This window comes from Excalfactoria chinensis, chromosome 5 (assembly GCF_039878825.1).
Source record: "Excalfactoria chinensis isolate bCotChi1 chromosome 5, bCotChi1.hap2, whole genome shotgun sequence".
In the NCBI taxonomy this organism is placed as follows: Eukaryota; Metazoa; Chordata; class Aves; order Galliformes; family Phasianidae; genus Excalfactoria; species Excalfactoria chinensis.
In genome coordinates this window covers 30078449-30100728 of record NC_092829.1, presented here as the reverse complement: position 1 = coordinate 30100728, position 22280 = coordinate 30078449, and the positions used below count along the sequence as shown (strand labels likewise).

The window sequence follows — 22280 nt, the reverse complement described above, 5'->3', positions numbered from 1 at the left end:
TTCTCTTTCTCTCTCTTTCTCTCTCTTTCTCTCTCTTTCTCTCTCTTTCTCTCTCTTTCTCTCTCTTTCTCTCTCTTTCTCTCTCTTTCTCTCTCTTTCTCCTTTTTTTTTTAAAGTGTGCTAGTATTGCTGTTTATTCACGTGCACGTTAAACTGCAACCAGCTGCATTGTTTCATCTTAAAGCTCCTCAGCTTGATTTTAAAAGATGTTAATTAGTGAATCTGTTGTAAGGTACTCACACCACTAGATGGCGCCTAAGAAGCTGTGCAATAAAGACACTCCTGCGAATCATTAAAAAACCATCGTGGATGTATTGTTACAGAATTGCTGAGGTCAACTCAGCAAATGAGTTTACATATATATTTCAAGCAGTAATGTTACTCAAGATATTTTTTTGTTACTCCCGTTTTCTCCCTCCCCCCCCCCCCCCCCCCCCCCCCCAGCTCCATGAGCTTTTGTCTTTGCTTTTCTGGAGTTGAAGCTGTGTGGGTTTTTTTGATCCCTTCTCTGGCAGGGCCCAGTGATTAGCAGAGGTGATGGGAAAGAGTGTTCTTTCTTTTGTGCTAATAGCTTTATTAGGTTAAAATGCAAGGAGGAATACAGAATCTCTCTACTCATATTAATTTAGGGAAGTGGAAGCCTTGCAAGTGGTTGATGTTGAACTGATGTGCTGATGTGTAACTGGAAAAGGCAGGTGAACTTCAGGGTTCACAAGTCCTTCATTAGGTATGGGAAAGAAGTAGTAGCTGTTGTAACTATATTAATTATAGTATAGTTCTTCAGAGTTTAGTTAGACGCACATCAGCCAAACCATCTTTGCAAAAGAAGGCTGGGTAGTACCTACAAATAGATGCTTGAGGTGGTGGTGGGTGGGAGTACAAGAAGGAGGGAAGAAAGGGAGATGATGGGTATTTGCAGTTTTGCTTGTGCCACAGGTGGTGTATTTAGCCTGTGGAACAGAAAAGAGTGTTGAGAACTTGTGTAGTGACAGTCAAGATATTAAAGGTTGTAAAACCATCATTGGAATCGAGTCCATTGATAGTCAATCTCCAGAAGCTGTCAGTTTTAATTTCCAGGCTCATACCTGGTCCTGGTATTATTTGACTCTTTAAAGATGATGTCAGAAGAACAAAGATAGCACATACATGAACTTTCTTCAGAAAATAACTGCTAAGTGTTGTTAGCTTTTCTAGCTTACCTTCTGGAGTTCGCTCTAGCAAGTAGCTGTCACCTAGTTTGATCTGTGTGCTGCCAAGATGTCTGGTATGTTGACTGAAATATACTGAGCTTCTGGAATTGTAAATGTGGGACCCAGTTGTGGTTGTGCTTACAGGAATGTTAGGCCAGGGATAGCCACGAGCATTGCTTCTGACAATGGATGTAATGAGGTTTGAGGTTGTTCGGAGGATAAAATTGTTGGAATCTTCTTTCAAAGCAACATTTTTGGTTGCAATTGTTTTATCCTTATGGATTTTTGATCTTTGGGATGACAGGAATTTGTGGTGGTTTAAGGTTTTTCTTTGGCCATTTTGCATTTTGACCCTGCATATAAAGGAAGCCTGTGATGCTACTGACCAACTGTAATCCCAATGCATGCGTGTTACCAGAGCTCCTGTGGATGGAGGAGTCCTCTCTCTAGCACTGAATCTCCAGCTATCTGTTTAAATTATTTTAGTACAGCAATGACAGCTTGTTGCTGTTTTGAGACCTCTGCCAGTCCTGTTCTGAGCAGAGCACTATAGTAATGAGTGAAGGAAAAATGTGTGTTTCTTGGCAACCATTTTTCCTTGTCAGGCTTAACAGTTAATTTCTTTCCCTTCTCAGTTGAAACATTTTTTTTTTTTCTAACAAATTTTGGTTCATTTTGTACCACCTAAAGTAACTAATTTAGTTAGGTTAGAACATCAATTTTAAATTCTTTAGACACTTACTAGTATAAATTAACCATATCACCTCCAATAGTTAAATAGTTATTTATCCTTTCTCACAGTTCAGGCCAACTGCATTTGTAGAATCCTGGTCTAGTTTGCTTCTGAGCAGCTCAACTGAGGCAGTTACTGCGGCAGCTCAACTGATCTTCGTGTCTCAGCCTGGAATTTGAAGATCTCCTGACCAGTTCCAGTTTAGTGCCTTTGCCCCCAGATGACACCGAAAGTAAACTTAGATTTTCCCCATCCCTCCATTTGTTTTCTGTTACTTCTTTAAGATTTTACTGTGTTATAGAAAGTGAATTTATCACTGAAGTTTGTGAAGAATTATTTCTTTTATGGAACTCTCTGGAATGTGTTGAAGGAACTGTTGAATGGTAATGGAAGGGGAGGTGGGGGTATTTTAGTGGGATGCTTTTTGGATTTGTTTTCCTCATTGCAACTGGTTGCCACAGATTTTAGGTAAAAATCAGATAAAATATTCCCCTTTCTAGGAGGGGGGCAGTGAAGGAAAAAGGGAGGACTTTCAAATAAACCTTTCTGACTTTGTGCGAAGAGAAATGGTTACAATTATTAAAGCTGTCTACAAGTGGTATCTCTGCTGAGCAGATCACTTTCCTGCACGTGCACTCTTCGTGATTGCCACTCTGAGCCAGTAGAGCTCTGACTACCATTTAATGTCCCCAGATGATTTGTTGATCAAATTGAGTCGTGGAATACTAATGTTCAGTTTTATTTATTTTTTTTTTTAAGAGTAATTGGTGGTAGTTCAGCTTTAAATTCTTTGCTGTTGTTCTCAGACAGTTTCTCACACAGTCTATACTCGGTTCTGCAAGGTGCTATTTCTGGCCAGCGTGAGTAATAGTCTGTAGAATTCAGAGACCAGAAAAAGAGAATAATTATGAGATGATTTCAATGGCTTGCTTGTGATACTGGACAGTTGATCTTTATTTTGTATTGTCTATTTTCTTGTTTTTAATCTTTTTTCTTTTCTTGCAAAACAATTTCACTACGAGATCTCATTTATTACTTGAATTCTCTACGTGTTACTATAATTTAAGTGGAATGAGAATAGGGCAGTTTTGTGCCTGCTGACTCAGATCTGCAGTGAGGGCAAGGGTAGGCTGGTGAGAATGTTTGCGAACAGGTCTGTAATAAGACTAAAACACTAAGGAGAGCTATAGGAGGATGGGAAACACTCAAACAAACAGGTTGTTGTTGTCATATCCTAATGAATGCTTAATTGCTTTAATAGCCTTAAGTCCTGAAAGGATAAAAGTAATACAGATGAGGGAGGGAGCACACTTTATGCCTGTACTCTGTCATCCTATTGAAAATAATGAAATTCTGCAGATTGTGGGGGTTTGTTTGTTTGCTTTTATGAATGAAGGTAGCGTAAAGGAAAACAGTACTTTCTGGAGAATTGCCTAAGACCACTGGTGAAGCACTGTCAAAGTTCAGCTGCTCAACTATATAATAAGGGTTGAACCACACAAGCATTTGCTGTTACAAGGTCTGGCTGCTCTGAATACGTGAATGTGTTGATGCCTGACGTTCATAAAGTTTCAGATTCCGAAGTCAATTATCAGATAAGAATCTCCCTTATTTAAATAATAATTATTATTGCCCTCTTGGCTTGAAGGGAAAGATGAAGCTTCATTTCACTTTAGAGTTTGCCAAGCACAAAAGTTTATTAATATTGGAGGTTCTTTTTTTTTTTTCTTCTTTTTTTAATATATATATTAATTTACATGTTCCTGAGCCTAACAGTAAGGATTAGAATGAATGACATGTTCTTTTACATACAGGATCTTCACCCTAAATTCTCTACTCTTCCAGTCTTGGTGGATGCATATAATTTTACTTGTGTAAACTCCTTGGAGATAAGCCCCTCCTTTGTCCACCAGTGTGGTCAGTCTACTGCAAATGGCCATCAGATAGGTCAGGCATGATCTGCACCTGGTGAACCTGTGCTGGTTGCCTTGGATTGGGCTCTTCCTAAGTGTTTGCCCCAGATTAAGTAAGAACTGTGTGGGTTTCTATACATGCTCAGAATTTCTTTCTTCCAAATAAAAGCCCAAACCTTTTTGCACTTTTTTTTTTTTTTTTTTTTTTAAGTTTCTCAATGTAGTGGTTACAGAAATGCTGACAAACACAGTTGTGTGCAATCATATGTATTAGTTACAAGCATTCAACGCATTTTTTTCCTTTTAAGGTCATTCTTTCATTAAGTTAGCTTTACACACTGTTGTTTATGATAACACTTTCTCCCTTTCTTCCTTCTGCCTCTTAAATGACTTTTATTTCCCATGTACAGTGTCTGTACTGCAGTTCATTGTTGCATTTGTAGCCTATCAAGTAAAACTACTGTCATTGTATTTAATGATGCCATTTAATTCTGCCATCTTTTAAGTCTACTTCGACACTGATTTTTCAATTCTAATGGCCACTGTCTGTCAAAGTAACTCTTGAATAGTGTGGGTTAAACTTATGTTGCCAGTCAGGCAACTGACCTTCCAAAAAGTGATTAAACAATTTTTATTTATTTTTTTTTAAGATGGAATAGGGGAGAGGAGGAGAGGGAAACTCTTGTTTCAGGTATAGTCTTTTCCTGCAGAGATGTTTAAGCATTGCAAATTCTGACTGCCATGAGACTGTGCTGCTTCCCTTGCCCCACAAGCTGCCAGTAGAAATGGATTTATTTATACTAGTAGTGCTACTCTTGGATTGAATACCTTCCACTGTTTGGCTGAGCTGGTGTTTAGTTAACACTTGAGTGCTGCCTGCATGCAGCATAATCCAACTGTGGAATTGGGCAGTTGTATGCAACATGGTCATTCTCTCCCTCCTCAGCTTCCATCCAGCACCAACACATTTGGATTGTAATGTTCCATCTGTGGACTAAACATTTCTCTTAATCACACTAGATGACTTTTTAAAAATTCATAAGCGTGCTCATCTCTTTCCATGTTGCTTCATGAGCTGGTAGGCAAACAGAGACATTCCACAGCTACCTGGGCAAGGCAAATTTGGAAGCAGTCTAATGCCAGGAGAAGCCTGGGAGTGGTGCATGAAGGTAATACCTGTGGCACAGAGTGGGTGCTGCCCATCTTGCTTAGACATGTCCTTTTAGGGTTGCCCTCAGACTTCTCAGCAGAAGGAACTCGGTCTGAGTCTTTAGGATGAGTGTATTGCTTTTAGTCTGACATATCAGATATGCTTTTTGCAACTGCAAGAAGGTGTTAATTTCTTTGTTGGAACATGAAATAAAGAGCAGGCAGAAGTGGTAGTTCTAAAGGGAGCAATGTATCCAAGCATGACTACAGTGGCCCACCTAGTCCTGACTGAAAAAAAATCCTGAAGTAACACTGACTAAAGGTATGAAGCAGCATCATGGTGCCATCTGAAAAGTGCAGGTAGTCATTTTACCACTGAACATGCTAAAGTGCAGCTTTTTCCTCCTCTCCCTATTGATGCCCCCACAAAGAGTTGCCTTGGTTCTGGTTTTGATTCATTGCAGATTGTAGAGAATCTTGGCTGAGGCATCCTCTTGAGTATTAATAAGTATTAGTAACAGTTTTAATACAGTAAAAATAACATAACTTCCTCCAGCTTCTTTGTTGGAGATTTTTTCCTTCTTTGTCATGCAGTTTTGACAGAGACAAAATATACTAGAAGGTGTCTTGGGATTTATTTTTATTTTTTCTGAAGCTGATGAGATTGTTCTGTAATCAACTAAATTTATAGTGGAAGATCATTAGGACTTCCATTCTAGATACTTATCATGTGCCATCTGGAGTAAAATACAGAGAGAGATTTCATGCATCTTTCGACCTCAATTTGTGAGCTGGGCTCCTAGCTTTTCCACCAGAAGGACCCATGAGTTATTTTCTCCATCATGCTTCTAACCACATCTCTCAGACATTCTCTCTTAAGATTAGAGATTGAGCTCAGCATGTCGCTCTTGGATGTGAGTGGTCAATGCCTATTTTAGCATTTCTTTATCAGCTGTACTTTGATTGCAGTCTTTTTTTTAATCTGTGGTTTTTATTTATTTTTACTTTGAGACGTATTGTGGTCAAGGACAGCACAAATGATTTCCTTTGCAAATGTGGCAGAGCTGTGTAAAGCAGGCAAAGCTATCAGCTTTTTGAGGGGTATTAACCATGTAGCTTCACAATACTAGACTTCTCATGTTTGTACATGATGGTGAGTTCTGAAGTTCTGTTCTTTCTTACTTCAGTTAATCTCAAAAGTATAATGTTCTTTTAGAGCTTTGTTTCACAAACGTTACTGAAACAGGATACAAAATTCTACTTCAAGAAATGTTTTACTTGATAGCTTTGGCTGCTGTAGGAGCATAATAAAAACATCTATACGCAGAATGGAAGCTAGTTTATTATTACACTACTATTACTATAAAATATAATCTCAAAATATTTCAGACCAGAAATAATAATAGTAACCATGGCAACTTTGCATAGAGGTTTGGAAGGGTGGGGTATGTGGTAGTCTTGCTCATCTACGTGAGCTGTGATTAGGGCTGAGGAAGAGAACTGGTGATGAGGGAAAGGGCTTGGGTTTGGTCTTAAGATGGACATCAGTGCTGCACCAGCTCTGGCTAATGCATGTACATTGTGATTTTCTCCTGTGATGGAGAACTCTTTTTTTAATAGAAAAACTGATGTTAACTGAAGATGTATTGGCTTATTTCTTCTGCTGTATCTTTGTTTTTATTTTTGTGATGCTGCTTTTTTTCTTCTTTCTTTCCTTCTTTTTAAGAACCTAGAAATACCTTGACAGAAAGCTTTTCTGGTTTAAGAAAAAAAGCAAAAAACAAACCAACCTTATCTTTTTTCTTTTTGATCTGGGTATTTTGAGTTGCTGGGTTTTGGTGTTTTGTTTTGTTTTTATCTTGAGGAACAGAAACTAGGGCTTACTGAGGAGGGATGGGAGGGTGGAAATTCTAAATCCTTATCTCTAACATGACAGATTATAGCATTTTCCATTATTTTCTAATTGTATTCTATGTATTTTTTTTTCTATTACTTTTTCATGTTTTCATTTAAATCCATAAATGCTATTAAGAGAAGCACAGCAACGCTACCCAGGAGAGGGGGAATGCACAAGGGAGAGGGAAGGACTCTTCCTGATGATACAAACATTCACAATAGATCCTCTTGAAATATATTAATGCCATACCTTTATACCTAAATGGCAAAGCTAGTTGCTACTGAGAATCGTTTCTGTAGGTACTAACTATAACAGGTAAGTGGCACTTAAAGCAGTTAACTTGTGACATTTCACTGTGCATTAGAAACTGTTTGGGAAGGCTGTCAGAATTGCATGAAGTGGATCTAAATCTGCTGCCACCAGTTGGGTGTTCTCAGCTCATTGTTTGTTAGTGCTCAGGCTCATAGAGCCATAGGGGAAGCTTGTACAGAGGTCACATCTGGCTGTACCTTCCATCTCCCTAGAATTAGTTTGACCAGATTGAAGTATAGGTGCTAGTATCAGTACATGAGAGTGAAGGAGACACAAAGGAGATGCTCACAGGCCATTTCTGCCCCAGTGGGCACAGGTGTGCTTAACTCAGATATGAGTGGGCATGCTTTCCCTGGTGTGACTGCCATGTGTAATAGGCCTACTTACTCTCATCTCAAGTTGTTCTGCCTTTGTAAGATTTCTGCCCTGTAGTGATATCAGCTTTTGTGTGGTCAGCAGGAAAGGGGAAATGAGTGGGATCAGAACTTAACTCTGTTTCTTTGTGTGGTTGCTTTCTACTTAAATCAGTTCCTTGCTGTGGTTTGTTCCACACCAAGGAGGTGAAGGGTGTCATCTGCTCTATCAACAGTAGGCTGGTTTATACTGATGTGAAGTGGTGATGAAGCTGCAAGTGAAGATACGTGAGCGGATTGATGGGATGGGATAACTTGCTGTTACCAAGTGAGGGCTGTCTTTCCCTGCTAATGGACAACTGGCTTTACCTCTTTTCTTACCTACCTACTCAGGTACTCATTAGGCTCTTTGGTGAGCTGGCACAAACCAGCTGTCCAACTGGAAAGTTATGTGCCTGTTTTTCCCATGTTGCTGAGTTGACTTGGCTCATGGAATTGTCCAGTGGCCCAGATAAGTCATAGGAGCAAGTGACTGTGGTTAAGGCCTAAGAGGAAGGGAGTGAAATGAGCCCAAATCTATGTTCATCAGAAGTTAAATGACATGTCTCGCTACACAAGACAGTAAAATATGTTAAGAATTTTTGTTGCCTGGCATTTGAAACTCTCTTATTGGCTTTGAAAAGGTGATTTCTAGTTCTTTTGTCACACCGTGGCTTTGACTGTTGAGTTCACAAAGTGTGTGCTGGAGCAGTGTGTTTCTAGTGCCTTTATTAGGTGCAGTCTAGCTTCCTGTTTTGTTTAACTATGGCTTATTATGAACAATAGTTTTTTTTAACTTTGCAGTATCTCGTGTAATGATGCATGCTTCAACCTGTGTGGAATGTGCCTTCTCATACAAGCAGAGTGACTCATTTTTCACAGATGTTGAGGCAGAGGGCTACATCAGAAAGCATTATGTATTAAAACCAGTGAATGACCTTCCTTCTAGAATCTGCAACTGATGTTCTGGCATACCTTGTCTAATCCAGAAGGTGTGTAAAAGTCACAGCTCCTAATATACGAGATTTGATGGAGATTTCTCAGAACCTGTTAACAAAAAAAATCCATGTTTGCTTACTTCTTAAGGAAGTTTCAGTGATCTATGAAGGAAAAACATACAAACAAACCCACAAACTGACAAGGAAACTATCTTCCTTCTTTGTCTTCCTCCCCATATGCATAATGATTTTGAGTACAAGGATTAAATATGTCTTTGAGAAGAGAGGCTATACAATTTCAGGCATGCTATGATTATTGTTGAGTTCCTGGATGAGACAAATTCCATATTCTGTTGAGGTTTTAAGAGAGATATTAGAAAATTATGACCCTTAGTTTTAGTCTTGTGTATGTCAGTAAGAACTGATACAGACAGTCCAGCTCTGGTCACATAGCCTTATATGGAATAAGGAAACCAGCTATTTCAACCATGTGAGATTTTTAGGTAATAGTGTCATGTGTTAGCATAATTGGCCTGCCTATTTATACATGAAGCAAGGCTGAGATTAGCTAAGTGTCTTATTTTAGCATTTTTTGTAATAATTTATTAGTAATGTGGCTTTTTTCAGCTGAAACTGATTTTATAGTTCAAACATCCTCTGATGCTCCGTAGAGATGTAAATAGAAGTGGAAGTGAGATAATAGAGAATCTGCATTTGGAGAAAATACCATCTAGTGCCCAAGTGGAGGGAGAAAGGAAAAATTGACTTGGCTGGGTTAGGGCGCTGTCTGAACACAAAGAGGGGCTGACGTCCCAGAAGTAAAAGAATGGCTGTTTAAGGCCTATGGTTACTATGTGAGACTTTGCTCCCACACAGCAAATGTAATTAGTACTATTCACATCATTCAACTTTAGTCTTCTGGAAACTTTGTAAGTCTTAGCATTTTGAAAGTTTGTCATTCAGGCTTTGAATTAAATTTGTTCAGGAATTGACCCTTTTTGTAGCAGAAAATACACAAGATTAGAGTTTATGGGGCCTGTTAGAGAAAGTAAAAGAATTCTGTCTATAAGCAGCTCAGTTCATATGTGCAGCACACCTCACTCATTTCTTCTGTTCTTTTTTTCCCCAGTTCATTGCTGCGCTATGGTGGAAACCTCTCTCTTCAGAGTGCCATGAGTGTCCGCTTCAACAGCAATGGAACTCAACTGCTGGCACTGCGTCGGCGGCTGCCCCCTGTCCTCTATGACATCCACTGTCGACTGCCTGTCTTCCAGTTTGATAACCAGGGCTACTTTAACTCATGTACCATGAAGAGCTGCTGCTTTGCAGGTGATCGTGATCAGGTAATAAGCAATGCTCTCCGGAGTCTACAGAGCTTATGGGAGTGTATGAAAACACCTTCGTTGGGTTTGTTTGGTGGCTTTTGTTTATTTGCTTTCAGTTGACAAAATAGGAGTTGGAACATATGTAGGGCTACTTCAGAACTGCTTTACAACATAGACTCTGAATGAAGAAAAATATATATGTGGTAAATTTTATCTCTTGGTTGGTGGAAGGTTGTATTCACAAGAGAAATACTTCCTAAGGCTTTTTAAGTCCATTGAATATGATTTTAGAACCATGACTGGACAGTACCATACACATATGATAAGAAAGTGTACTACTTTCATTTCAGTATTGCTTTTGAATGCAGTAGAGACAGTCCCACCAAAACATAAATATTGTGAATTTAAAAATCCTTAATTCTTTCTTTCTTATTTTCTGCAGTGCTGGATCAGATCATAGATCTTTGTTGTTCAGTAAGTGGTGATGATGAGGGGTTATGAAGGAATAGTTTGTTCCTCTACTGAGGCAGGACTCTGTCCCTACTTGTAGGTCATTCATAAAGTGACTAACAGCAGTTTACATATTTCTAGAGCTGAACATGGTCCTTGAACAGCTGTATTTAATAACTGCCAACAATGTTTGGGGACCAAAGATTTATTTTCAAAACACAATTCTGCAAAAATAAGATCTGAGAATTTCTTTGCTGTCATCAATGAAAGTCCTGTAGTCAGAATTCAGTAATTAATTCTATTGCTGCTGCAGGAGGCAGAGTTGAGCTTTTTTTTTTCACATAACAAGTAAGAAAAACACATTTGCGTCACTGAACTTAACATTGTGACAAATGGGTATGGGAAGTCTTTGTGTTGCATTTTGTTTCTGAGTTTTACATGGATTTTGGCAGGAGAATGATGATTCAATACTGAAGTCATCTTGAAAAAATAGAGATTATTTGCTGTAAAGTATGATAAACACATTTATTGTTGAAGGAGGAAAAAAAAAGAAGAGTTGATGATTTGGAGTCCATTGGTTTAGTAAGCCTAAAGATGGCACAGTTTTCTCTTTTAGAAATCAGAGTTAGGCCTGTGTACACTCTGACAAATAATTCAGCTACCTGTTCATTACTGAAGATCTAGAAAGAAGCCTTAGCGTCTGTTCCCTTTAAGCAGTTTTCTTATGGGTACACGGTTATTTATTTTAATGGGAAGAATATGGCTGTTTTGTATCAGGCTGGTGCTGTGCTTGTGTAGCGTGTGTTTTTGAAAAACTTGATGTTCTTCTGGTTGGATGGACCTTTAGTTTGGATAAGTAGCAGTACGCGGTGGTACTAATGAGCTGGAAATCAGAGCAAAAAGAGCTCTATTCCCTTACAAGTGCTATAAGAAGCCAATAGGAAAGATGAGATTTAATATGGAACATTAGAAAGGTGTGATCTGGTATTTAAATACAGTCTTGTACCTATCGTCTAGTGGGAGTAAAAGAAAGATAATGAATCTGCAGGAAATACCAACGTGTGGGCCAGTTGTGTATGTCTAAACCTGTCCAGTAATGCTCAAATTCAGCTGGTTGGGTTTATCTGCACCATAGAGAGTCCTTGATGCTGTCCTTTACAGAGAACTCAATTCCATTTCCAGGTTTGTCTAGATAAGAGCTGGAACGTTCTGAAGATAGACAAATTGAGTAAGAAAAGGAAACAAAGCAATATTTTTTGAGATTAGTCCTCTATGCAAACAGTGTGCCTCTGCTTTTTGGTCAGTTTTGTGAAAATGAAATAATACATGCAAGAACTGTCCCCAAAATCAGAATTACCAATAACAACAAAAAAATCTGTTTCCAATTTAGTCTGGTTCCAGCCCCTCTCCCCCTTTAATATTACTGTCTTTTGCCTTAATAAAGAAAGTCTTTCATTTGAGATCCATATGAAGTCCCTACTGAGTTTCATAGAATTCCTTGCTTGTATTTCTGTGAAGAATCAAAACTGTGTAGGCTAAAGTTCTTTGTGCAGGGGTTGTTTGAATGGATGTAGGGATAAGAAAGGTTGTGTTCAGATTATGAGTGTCACTTGTGGTAGGAAAGATTCCTCTGGATTTTTCTTTTGTTGCACTTCCCATATTATCTGTTTTTGATTTTTCTTTTCATCTTCATTAAACTGATAATTTATTTATTTATTTATTTTCAAAGTTGTCTTAAATACTCAGGTACTAATAGTTCATATATTGTCTCTAGTAATTTGAAAATGCGACTCTCCATTGTCCAGGAACTATCGTGTGTTCTCTAAACAGTTACTTCATCTGATCAAGTTGCATTTTGACTCTCTTTTAACCTTAATGAGAAAAGGCATATCCTTAATTCACCAGTACTTGACAGTTGTCACAAGTACTCAGCAGTTTGAATCAAGCTCTCCTGGCTTGCCGCTCAAAAGGGGAGCCTGCATCTAGCAGATTTGCAATGATTTGCATACCACCTGCATAGCACCCATGATGCAAGTAGAATTGAAACCTCTTAACAATGAATGAAATACCATTATGGCTTTTGTTCCTTAAAGTATTAAAGATTCACCTGTTAATCCCAATGATTTACTTTATTTTATTATTATTTAAGTCTAAAGCAACACAATCTGAAGTGCTTTAGATGGTTTTGAGTTTGTACGTGTATGGGGCAAGAGGTACAGCACAAGCAAGGTAACAAAGATCTCTGAAGATGAGGGGATGAACAGCTTTGCTTCTTTTTGTGTCCTTGAATGCTGTTGTTTTCCTCCAAACGCATTGTTGCCCTTATCAAGTTGATTTGAAAACCAGTAAATAATATATGCAAATGTTTTTCCTAGAATTGCCCCCGTCTCGTTTATTCCTGCTACCAAAACATGAGAGGCGGTGTTTAGTTGGTGCTTTGTTTGCACCCATTTATAATTGCCTTCATTTGCTTCTCTCTGAACCCTGTCTTTTGTCTATGTTAGGAGTGCATTGACCTCATTCACATGCCACTAATTTTTCTTCTTTTTGTAGGAGTTCAGATAAATGTGTTCAAAATTGTATGCTGTTGCTGTATCCAGGAGCTCAATTGAGTCATACAACTGTGAAAGGAAGGAAGGTTAAGACAGGCTAGATGGAGCATATATGATGAGCAGAGCATAATTTGACCATCCTTCTGGTACAGGCATCCAAGCCCAGATTCTTAAAGCCATTTCTTATTTGTCTAAATCCCACTAATTATACCCTCAAGTTGTGTCAGTAGGACTGGTGGGGAACTGCTGTTCTACTTATCAACATCAGAATTCAGGAAACATTACTTAAATAGTAAGGATTTTTAGTTGATGGACAAGTATGGAAAGTGTCTTCCTGGGTCTGAGGATGCAGGAAATATTATGGAGCTTCAGGTACTCATATGTGCGTTTAAGAGTAGGAGCTTTGTAATGATGATAGAAAAAAAAAAAATCTCCGCAGAAAAACTCAGAAAACCCCTCCAAACAAGAATAGACTAGAAGCTTTTCTTGCTCAATAACTGTTGTTTGTGTCACAGTGAAAAATGCCATCATCTCACTGTGGTGTGTGTTGTTTTGTTTCTTACCTGTGCAGCTAATGTGGGACTCTGTAACAGTTGTAGCTGTAAAACTGCCTGCCTCAAAAAAGGTGGAGAGAAATAACTTATGCCCTGTGAATCAAACACGGTCTTAACTCTGGCATGCCCTCAGACATTACATCACCACCCAGCCTTTTCTTTTGACATTACGTTGGTACAGGAGAGTTTCAGGAATGCACCACTCACGGCACTGCAGACTGCTCCAAACCCTATAAAGTTACTGCCTTCATTATGTTCAAGTCTGTGTACTAAATAGCCCTAGGTTGGGACAACAGAGGTTTGACACAACAGAATTATTACATGAATGTAACCCTTCCAAGAGTGGAATTGGCTGCATAGGTGCCAGAGGTCTTACATGGCTGTACATTGCTTTTATAAAGAAATAGAACTTTTCTTTTGCTGTGTCATCTCATGTAAGGACCATTTATCTTTGGAAATAATACTTACCAGTGTCTAGCTTGAAAAAGGTAAATCCTTTTTCTAAGAAGTGCATTTTGTTTCCTCTGCGTAGAAGACTTCACAGTGAAGAGTAGCCTACTGCAGTCGTTACTGCTTAATATATATGCAAAGCAGTCAATGTGCAAATGTTTTGCTATCCTTGGATAAAAAGAAAATTAGTGTCTTTGTCTGTCTGAAGTTGGCTTCTTTGAAGAATTACTGATGAGGTGATATTTTGTTTTTACTTTATCTGATCAGTAGGCTAAATCACAGCTATGTGCATAAAGTCGTGTATATAAAAAATACATACACAAGTAATGCATCTGGCTATGGATTTAGTTAGTTATTCCCCATCGCTTTGGGTGATTGACGTTTGGGAGGCTTTTCAGAGTCTGGGCCTTGGCAGAAGGGGCTGGGAGTTTCCTCTAGCCCTTCTGGCTCTGAGCACCTCTTCCTCTGTTCCCTGGGGCATCCTCCCAGCCCTACTTCTTCTCCTTTTCTTCTGAGTTCCCAGAAGCCCTTGGTGGATGTAGCTGGACCTCTGGAGAGTGAGGCATGAACTCAAGGGGAACCATTCTGAAACTGAATTTTAGAGCCCTAACTAGGGAAAACTGAGGTCTGCAGGCATAGGTCCATCACAGGAGACATGCAGCTTAGTAGTATAGCTCCCAGAGATGGGGAGATGAAAGGGAAGGAAGAGTGAACAGAATGCACGTTTAAGTATGATGAGCAATGGGGACTACACTGACATCGTTTCTCACTGAGCTGTGAAACAAGGCCACTTGGCCTTTTCTAGGTATTGAAAAAGTGACTGTGAATTCTAGATTGTCCTGGTGAGTAGAATATTTAATCTAGCATGTCTTTAAAAAAGGAATGTAGCAGATGGCTGAGAAGAGCAAAACAGAGCAACTGGGGGACGTGCAGTTTCAGCCACCTATAAGAGGAGTCCCCTTCGTATGTTCAGATAACACTTTCTTTGGAATGTAATTAGAATATTTCCCTTACCCTAAAAATCCGCAGCAAAAGTTTTGAAGGAAGTTACTTTTGTTCATTAATAAAGTCACTGTTATGGCCTTTCTGCATAGCAAAAAGGTAGCTGTAACAATGTTGGTGGACTGTTCCCAGTGATGCTTCTGTAAGTGTTCAGAGCTGCCCCTGACGGAGTTGGCTGCTCCTGAAGCTAAGGATTAGAGAGTGGAAATGCAACGATTTGGCTTTGAACTTTATGTACTAGAAGCAATTTGTATTTCTCCACTCTCCTGTGTCGTGGCTTTTCTTTTTTCAGTCTCAGGAGTGCTTTGCGCTGAGGAACAAAGCTACTGTTGTAAAATGCTTTTGGATGTACCTGCCTGATTCTCAGGCCAAGATGGAAATCTCTTAAGCTCTTGTTTGTGCCAGTTTGAACCATCTTGAACAACAGTACCCAGAAATGAAGGTTTCAAGCTGCTCCTCTGGCTTTTGCACAAAAGTGTATGGAGAATATGGCTGTGCTCAAAGCAGATGTGTTCCTTAACACCACAGTGCTGTAAGAACTAATTGTAAGTTGAATCTTTTGTAGTGTCAGACACTGCACAAAGGATAGGATTCAGGTCCCAGGATTTAACACAAGGAAGAATATAAAAGAAACATACGATTCAGAAAATCATTCATCTACTAAAAGGAATAAGCTATCTGAAACATACTTCAGTAGTAATTTTTCCCAGTTATCTCTTTGTACTTTTAGACCTTGTCATTGAGACAGCAGCAAGAGATGAACCACCTGCACAGGTAGGGCTGTTCTTTGCATCTTACCACTCCCTCACCCTACCCCCTGATTACCTCACCTGGGGGAAGGAATTTCTTAGCAGAGGACAATGCTTCTGAGACAAGAAGAGGCAGCTGCTCTTCTGGGCTGCATTGTGAGGGGACACACCAGGTAGTGTGGTATCAAGTGGGGATGTCCTGTGTGGTTCTTAGGTTCTGCTGGCCTCTGCCTGAACCCTGTGCAATCTGGCTAAAATAAAGCCCAGGAATTGTACTCACGCAGGCTGCTACTGTGTTGTGAGAGCCACAAGGGTTGTATGTAGGAGTGTACCTATTGAGGAGGACAGCAGATAATCATCAGAGCAGGTCTTCAAGCTGTACTCATAGGAACTCTATACAGTAAGATTCATCAGCATAAAGGAAAACCTGACGCAAAGATGAGGGCATGAAAAGAGACAGAAATATTTAGTCAACTGGCTTTTGTTTACTTCTTGATTGCTTGAGGAAAGGAAAAATGCGGTATGTCTGCTTTGTGGGAAATCTTTTTTTATACCTCTGGAACTGCCCATGTCACACAGACTGCATTATCTTGCTTGTGTGTGTGTGAGCACACATCTTGTTGCTTTTTGAGTAGGAAAAAAAAATGTTTTTCCTTCATAGAATTGTTTAGTTTGGAAAAAACATTCATGATCTTTAAGTCTGACCATCAGTTGTGTATGTGTCCTTAACTTGTTGGGCTTTTTTCCTGATCTGTGGGCACAACAAAAGAAAGATGATGTAAGTCAGATTGGTGCCACAGAGCACAAAGTAGCCCAAGTCTTGTTTCTTTAGGAAACCTTTCTCCTTTGGGAAGAATACTCCGTTCTTATATTCTTCAAAGTGCAGATTGTAATGAATTTTTATCTCCTGGATCAATAGTTAACTTTTTTTTTTTCCAGACTTTATGTCAAGTTGGTGCACAGGGAAGATGTCCAAGATATCTCTTATGGTCAAGAGCAATTAAGAGTTCAGCATAGCAGACTTGCATCCCTGCCATTAATTATATTTAAGGCAATATATGGAGGCCTGTGTTTCCTGCTTCTTAAAGTGGTTGTGCAAGGCACCATTAGAATTCCTTCAAATTTTGGATGCCTCTATACTTCTTCCTTAGCATGTGAACTTTGATGTACTAAAAGAAAATAAGGAACATCGCTCTAAAAGCCTGAGAAAAAAAAAGTCTAATCTGCTATTTCATGTTGAAAATTTTGTTGGCCCTGTTGAGAAAGGGGCAGACATGCTCAGGTGAGTGGGAATTGACTCTTTCAGAGCTGACTTGTTGGTAAAATAGTAAGCAGTAGCATGGAATTTCTGTCTCTCAGACTTCTTGCTGTCTTTAGGAGGAGGGACCCTAAGTTGGACATCTGTAGACACACGAGTTTTTCAGCTTTGCATTTCCTGTTTGTTACTTAAAAACACCGTTATCTTCTATGTGCTGTTACCTGTGGTCACATTTATCCATGTGTAATGAAATGGTGATTACATGTTTTTCTGTTGTGCATTTTAAGGCAAGCTCTTTTAAGTTCTTATTCTCTACTACCTGAGTAAGCTCAACCCAAAGATCCACTCATATTTTTGGTAAAATGATCCACGTCTGCTGGTCTACTGATAGGGCCAAAAGCTTAAAAATATCGCTGATCTTACTCATAAACAACAGGGAATTTTATGGAAACAGGAAACACGGATGTTGCAAATTATGGAATAAGGTTAGGTATAATTTTATTGTAATACTCCATATTCAGTAGTACCTGAGTCAATGTTGCCTGTGAGATTTTGAAAGCTCTCTGAACAGCAGTGGTAAGAATAAAAATAAATTCCCCAGAGTGCTAGTATTGCAAAACGCAACGCTAATGCTGCTGTTAAGAGACTATAGCTGCAACAGATTAGATCTCCGCTTATTCGTATCAACTGTTCTAATCTCCTTGGGGAAAGAGAAAATGAGACGTATTGCAGTGGAATGAGTGGGAAGCACTAGTCCAGCGTGGTTCTGCCAGATTCCTGATGGCGGTTCATTTTAAGCAGTTCATGCATACATGAAACTCGGACTGAATTTGTTCTTTCTCTAGCAGCAGACTCTAACCACGCCTGAGAGTTTTCTTCCTTCTAAGGCAAACTTGTGAATCAGCAGCTTGTAGTCATCTGGAAGCCTTTTCCTGTCATTGTTACTAACAGCTAGACATGGAAGCTGATTCTTCTTATAATAATAAAAAATAATTATTATCAACTGCTTTTCTCTCTAATCTTGTTTTCATGTGAATATGCTGAATGTTGTCTTTTGAAGTCCTAGTTAGATACAGCAGCAAAAATGCAGACAATGAAACAGGTGGTTTTAATATCGGTCTCTCCCCTCAGACATCTGAGCATCTGTGCTCCCGGCTCTGTGTCTGGTTTGATGCAGAATTCAGCACAACACCAGTTTTCTGGGTTACCTTCTGCTTAGAGTTTGTCTTTTGAGGGGAGAGTGGGAGAAGGGGAGTGCACCCTGTCTGTGCATTTACTTGTCTTTCTGAGTGCATATACTATAACTGAGCAAGTTAGCTTGCCTCTGTGATTTGATTATTTGGGCTTCTGTTCTTGAAGCAAGTCAGCAGAAGGTACTCTCCTAGAAATTACTCTTTGTACATCCCCTTGGGACCAAAAATCCTTGGACAGAATTAAAGGGGAGTCTAAGCATATGCAGCATGATGTTCTTTCATCTACTCTACTCTAAAGCCCTTTCCTTTCTCTTCCTTCCTTTTAAAAAGTCTACTGCCTTCCCTCAGGATTTCAGCCTTATTAACAAAGGCTTGGTGTACTTAACAGCAATTATTTCTTTGAATTCTCTGGTAGTGTTGACAGACTTTAATTTCTCAATCTTTATCCTACAGCTTTCAACTTGTGTGGGAAAACTATTCACTTATTGGTATACTAATGCTGTATATGTGAAATAAAGATTTACGGAGATGATCATGTAAATGTCAGCCCAACTGTGCCCTCCAGAAGCCTTGTGCAATACTACTCATGTAGCATTTAAGTGTCATGGCTGTGTCTGGGTTTAACAGCTTGGATGCCTGCTCTTGAAGCTTAAGTTGGCTATAGCTATAAAGTCGTGCTTCTGTTTGGCTCTTCATCTCAAGCTGAGAAGATACGTTATGCTTCTAGGAGTTCAGCTCTATGTTGTGAGAACATTAAAAGAACATACATCCCAGTGGTATCATTAACATGGTAGGAGAATGGAAAACCACACTTACTGCTTCACTGGTGGTAGTGGAAGATCACAGATTGTGGCTATGTTGCAGAACATGATGGTTCTGAGGATTACTAGTCCAGCTAGTATATATGCTTTATAGTTTTAAAATAGTCTGTAGTTTAAAACATTAATGTTGTATAGGAGACTATATCAGTTAATTCTTTTGGTACTTACTGAGGGCTCTCTTAATTCCAGTGTTAGACACAGTGACTTCTTCAGAAGCTGAGCTTTCTTCTTTGATTAGACATCAGTCGTAACACTGATGCTGTATTCATTCATCCTCATTGCCTTTTAATGCACTTCAAAATACTTTAGCTGTATTTATATTTGGTTGTTGCAAATGTTATTAAGCTACAAGGGCATGACTAACTGAGGTGGTGCTTTTAACAGAGATAGTTCATATCTACTTAGAGTTGGTGGTCCTGGGCAGACAGATCTAAGTGACCCTGCTTGAGCAGGGGCATTGGAAAGTATGACCTTTGGAGGTCCCTACCAATCTCAGCCATTTTGTGAATCTGTGAATTATTTTAAATAATTTGCCTATATATATATATATATATATAATTAATTAAACTCTCTAAACTTTATGCACCAGGATTTATGCAAGTCCTTGTGCTGAACTACAGCTTATATCTCTGTCTGTATGGCAGAGTTTGTCTTCCTGTTTTCGTGATGTTGTGATGTACTGAAAAATTCCAGGTAGGCATTTTCCTGACCCTGCAACCAAACCAAGAGAAAAACACAAAAAACACTCCCTACTACAAAACAGTGTTTGGGGTTAGTTTTGTGTTTTTCATTGAATAAATTGCATCAGAAAAGATCTCAGGAAGCAACATCTCCTAAGTTGTATCTCAAGGCAGGCATTTTTTGAAGTCAGATCATGTTGTTCAGGGAGTTGTCTGGTTAAATTTTGTATTTGAAAGGATGGAGATTCCCCTGCATTGCTGGGGCATTTGTCACACTCCTGAACATGCTGTTCCTTAGTGCTCAGCTGGAACTTTACTTGCTGTGACTTGTAACTGTTGCTTCCTAAGCAATCACTGCCCGCCCTTGAGGACAGTCATCCCTGACTGCTCTGTGTTCCTTTAGGCGCTTTGAAGATTGTTGGTGTCTGTCCCTTTGCTTTCTCCTCTAGCTAAATAAAGCCAGTTCCTTTAGCTTTTCCTCACAGATTGTGTGCCTTCACAGTCTCAATGGCTCTTCTCCACTCTGTCCAATTTATTAACATTGCTCTTGTGTCCTCATGGGTCCCCCGATCCAATACTTGGATGTGGCTTCTCAAGGGACAGGTAAAGAGAATAATCACCTGTCTTGACCTCTTGATTCCATTCAAGATAATGCAGTCCAATTGCCATTAGTCCCTGTTGATGGGACACTACGCTCATCTTTTATTTTCTTTCTTCTAAAGAAACAGAGAATATCCTCAATCAGGAGTTTTCAGTGGGCAGTGAGTGGTATGCCAGAATTCCTAGAAAACTGGCCATTGAGTTTACAGGTCACCCTGTGTTTTCATCTGCAAATCAAAGGATGCTCTGTCACTTCTGGGCCTGTCGTTGTTAGGCTTGTTTGATTTATTGCATAAAGTGGTAAATTGCTCTCATATAAAGGAGTTAGAACTTTTTTTTTTAAATATGCCTTATGGTTGTAAGTTCAAGATAGTGAGCATTTTAGAGGTTCTCGTTTATCTTAATGTTTTGTAGGCAAACCAGTCATTGCTTAAACAGCAATGCTTTGGTAATAAATGCCAATGGTTGGCAACACTTTTCATAACTTTAAGCAAGACTTTTTTGCTGTTCTTTGAAGCATTCATTTTCTGTGTACCAAAATGTATGAGAGCTGCTTTCTTTCTGGTTGCTGGGAGGTTGCCTGTGAGAGCCTTAATTTGTGTAGATCTGGCACCGCAGCTCAGCCTGCTGTGGTCTAACGTTTACAAGCAGTCAAATGAAAGGGGAAGCATGTATTCCTGGCACTGTCAGGTCGTTTTGGCAGAGGTTAGCTGCCTAAGTGCTTGAACATGTTGACTTGCAGAAATTGCTTTTTTGGCTTGGAAAGGAAGGGTCTATGAGTGATGCAGAACTAGTGCACACAAGTTTTTAATGGGACTTGTGTTTGATCAGTGCTTCTTACCTACCAGAAAAATGAGCAGAATTGCATTCATAAGTGCTTACTCACATCCTAAGTCTTTAAAAATAAAAGAGAGAAGAATGGTTGGATTGTGGTAGTTGGAGACCAGAGAAGGAACTTCAGTAGCTGGTAATTGCTTTTTTTTTTTTTTTTTTTTTTTTTTTTTTGTGTGTGTGTGTGTGGTTGGAAACATCCAAACTCTGCAGGAATGTAATTAGCATTGCAAACAGAGTATATGCAAAGCTATATTAGCTTTCTCCATGTTGGTGTATATTTTTTGCTTATTTGTTTCTCAGTCCTATTCCAGGACTGGCCTGGAATAACACAGGACAGCGTGAGCTGCTTGATGATACTTTGCCTGATAATTTTATGTATTCCTGGAGAATGAAAGACAGAAACAACTTATATTTGAGCCAAACAAAACAAAATCTCTTTCTTATCAAAAGTTAGAAAAAAGATGGTCTTGCTCTATTTGTTTCTTCCTTTCTTCTATTCAAATAATTATAAAAAAATTTTAAAAAACATCTTTTTGACTTCATTGAGTAAGCAGAAGTCGCAAGTCCATTGAGGATGTTAGATTGACTCTCTCTGTATGAGTATAAATAGAATTCATATCTGCCTGTGTTTCTGTTATGTGTCATCTCATCTCTAATTTGGGATTTATGGATCACTGGAAAAGAGATATTTGAAGACATGGCACAGCTTATGGCCTCTTTGAACTGAAGGGCATAAGTTTTTTTTTTTCCACATGAGATGTCAACTGTTAATCCAGTGAATGTTTGTAGTATGTTACATCGGGCTTTTAAAGATTTAGGCAACATTCAATCTGTAATCTGTCCATCTCTTCAGAGGAACTGTAATCAGGAAAAAAAAAACCAAAATCAGTGTGATTCACATGTTCTGTTTTGGACTGCTTGAGACTTGGTAAGAGTGTTCAACTTTTGTTTTGTTTGTGAACACTGGTGCAAGAATACCATCGTCACTGACTGCCCTTTGAGACCTTTGATGGTCTCCAGTGGACTGCCTTGAGCCATGCACATCGTGCTTATGGGTAGCAGATGTGCTGGCTTTCTCCATAGGCACACTCTTGAAGAAGTTTTTCTTTGCAGTTCAAGAGCTGAGGGGAAAAAAAGAACAAATGACTTATCATTACAAAAAGTAAATAAATAAAACTTTTTTTTTTTTTTTTTTTTTTTTTTTTTTTTTTTTTTTTTAAAGACAAGTGTTGCAAGCTACAAGTTTGATCTAGGCCTGTATGCATCAAAGCCAGTCGTTAACTACAAC

At 39.0% G+C, this 22280-nt stretch overlaps 1 protein-coding gene across 2 annotated transcripts in view; it reads left to right on the top strand.

Moving 5' to 3' along the window:
- Positions 1-22280, top strand: part of DCAF5 (DDB1 and CUL4 associated factor 5) — a 62393-nt gene that overhangs the window by 22495 nt on the left and 17618 nt on the right. For both annotated transcript variants that reach the window (XM_072337481.1, XM_072337482.1), the window contains exon 6: positions 9654-9867. In XM_072337481.1, coding sequence (XP_072193582.1) covers positions 9654-9867 — 214 coding nt within the window. The remainder of the gene's footprint in view (positions 1-9653; positions 9868-22280) is intronic.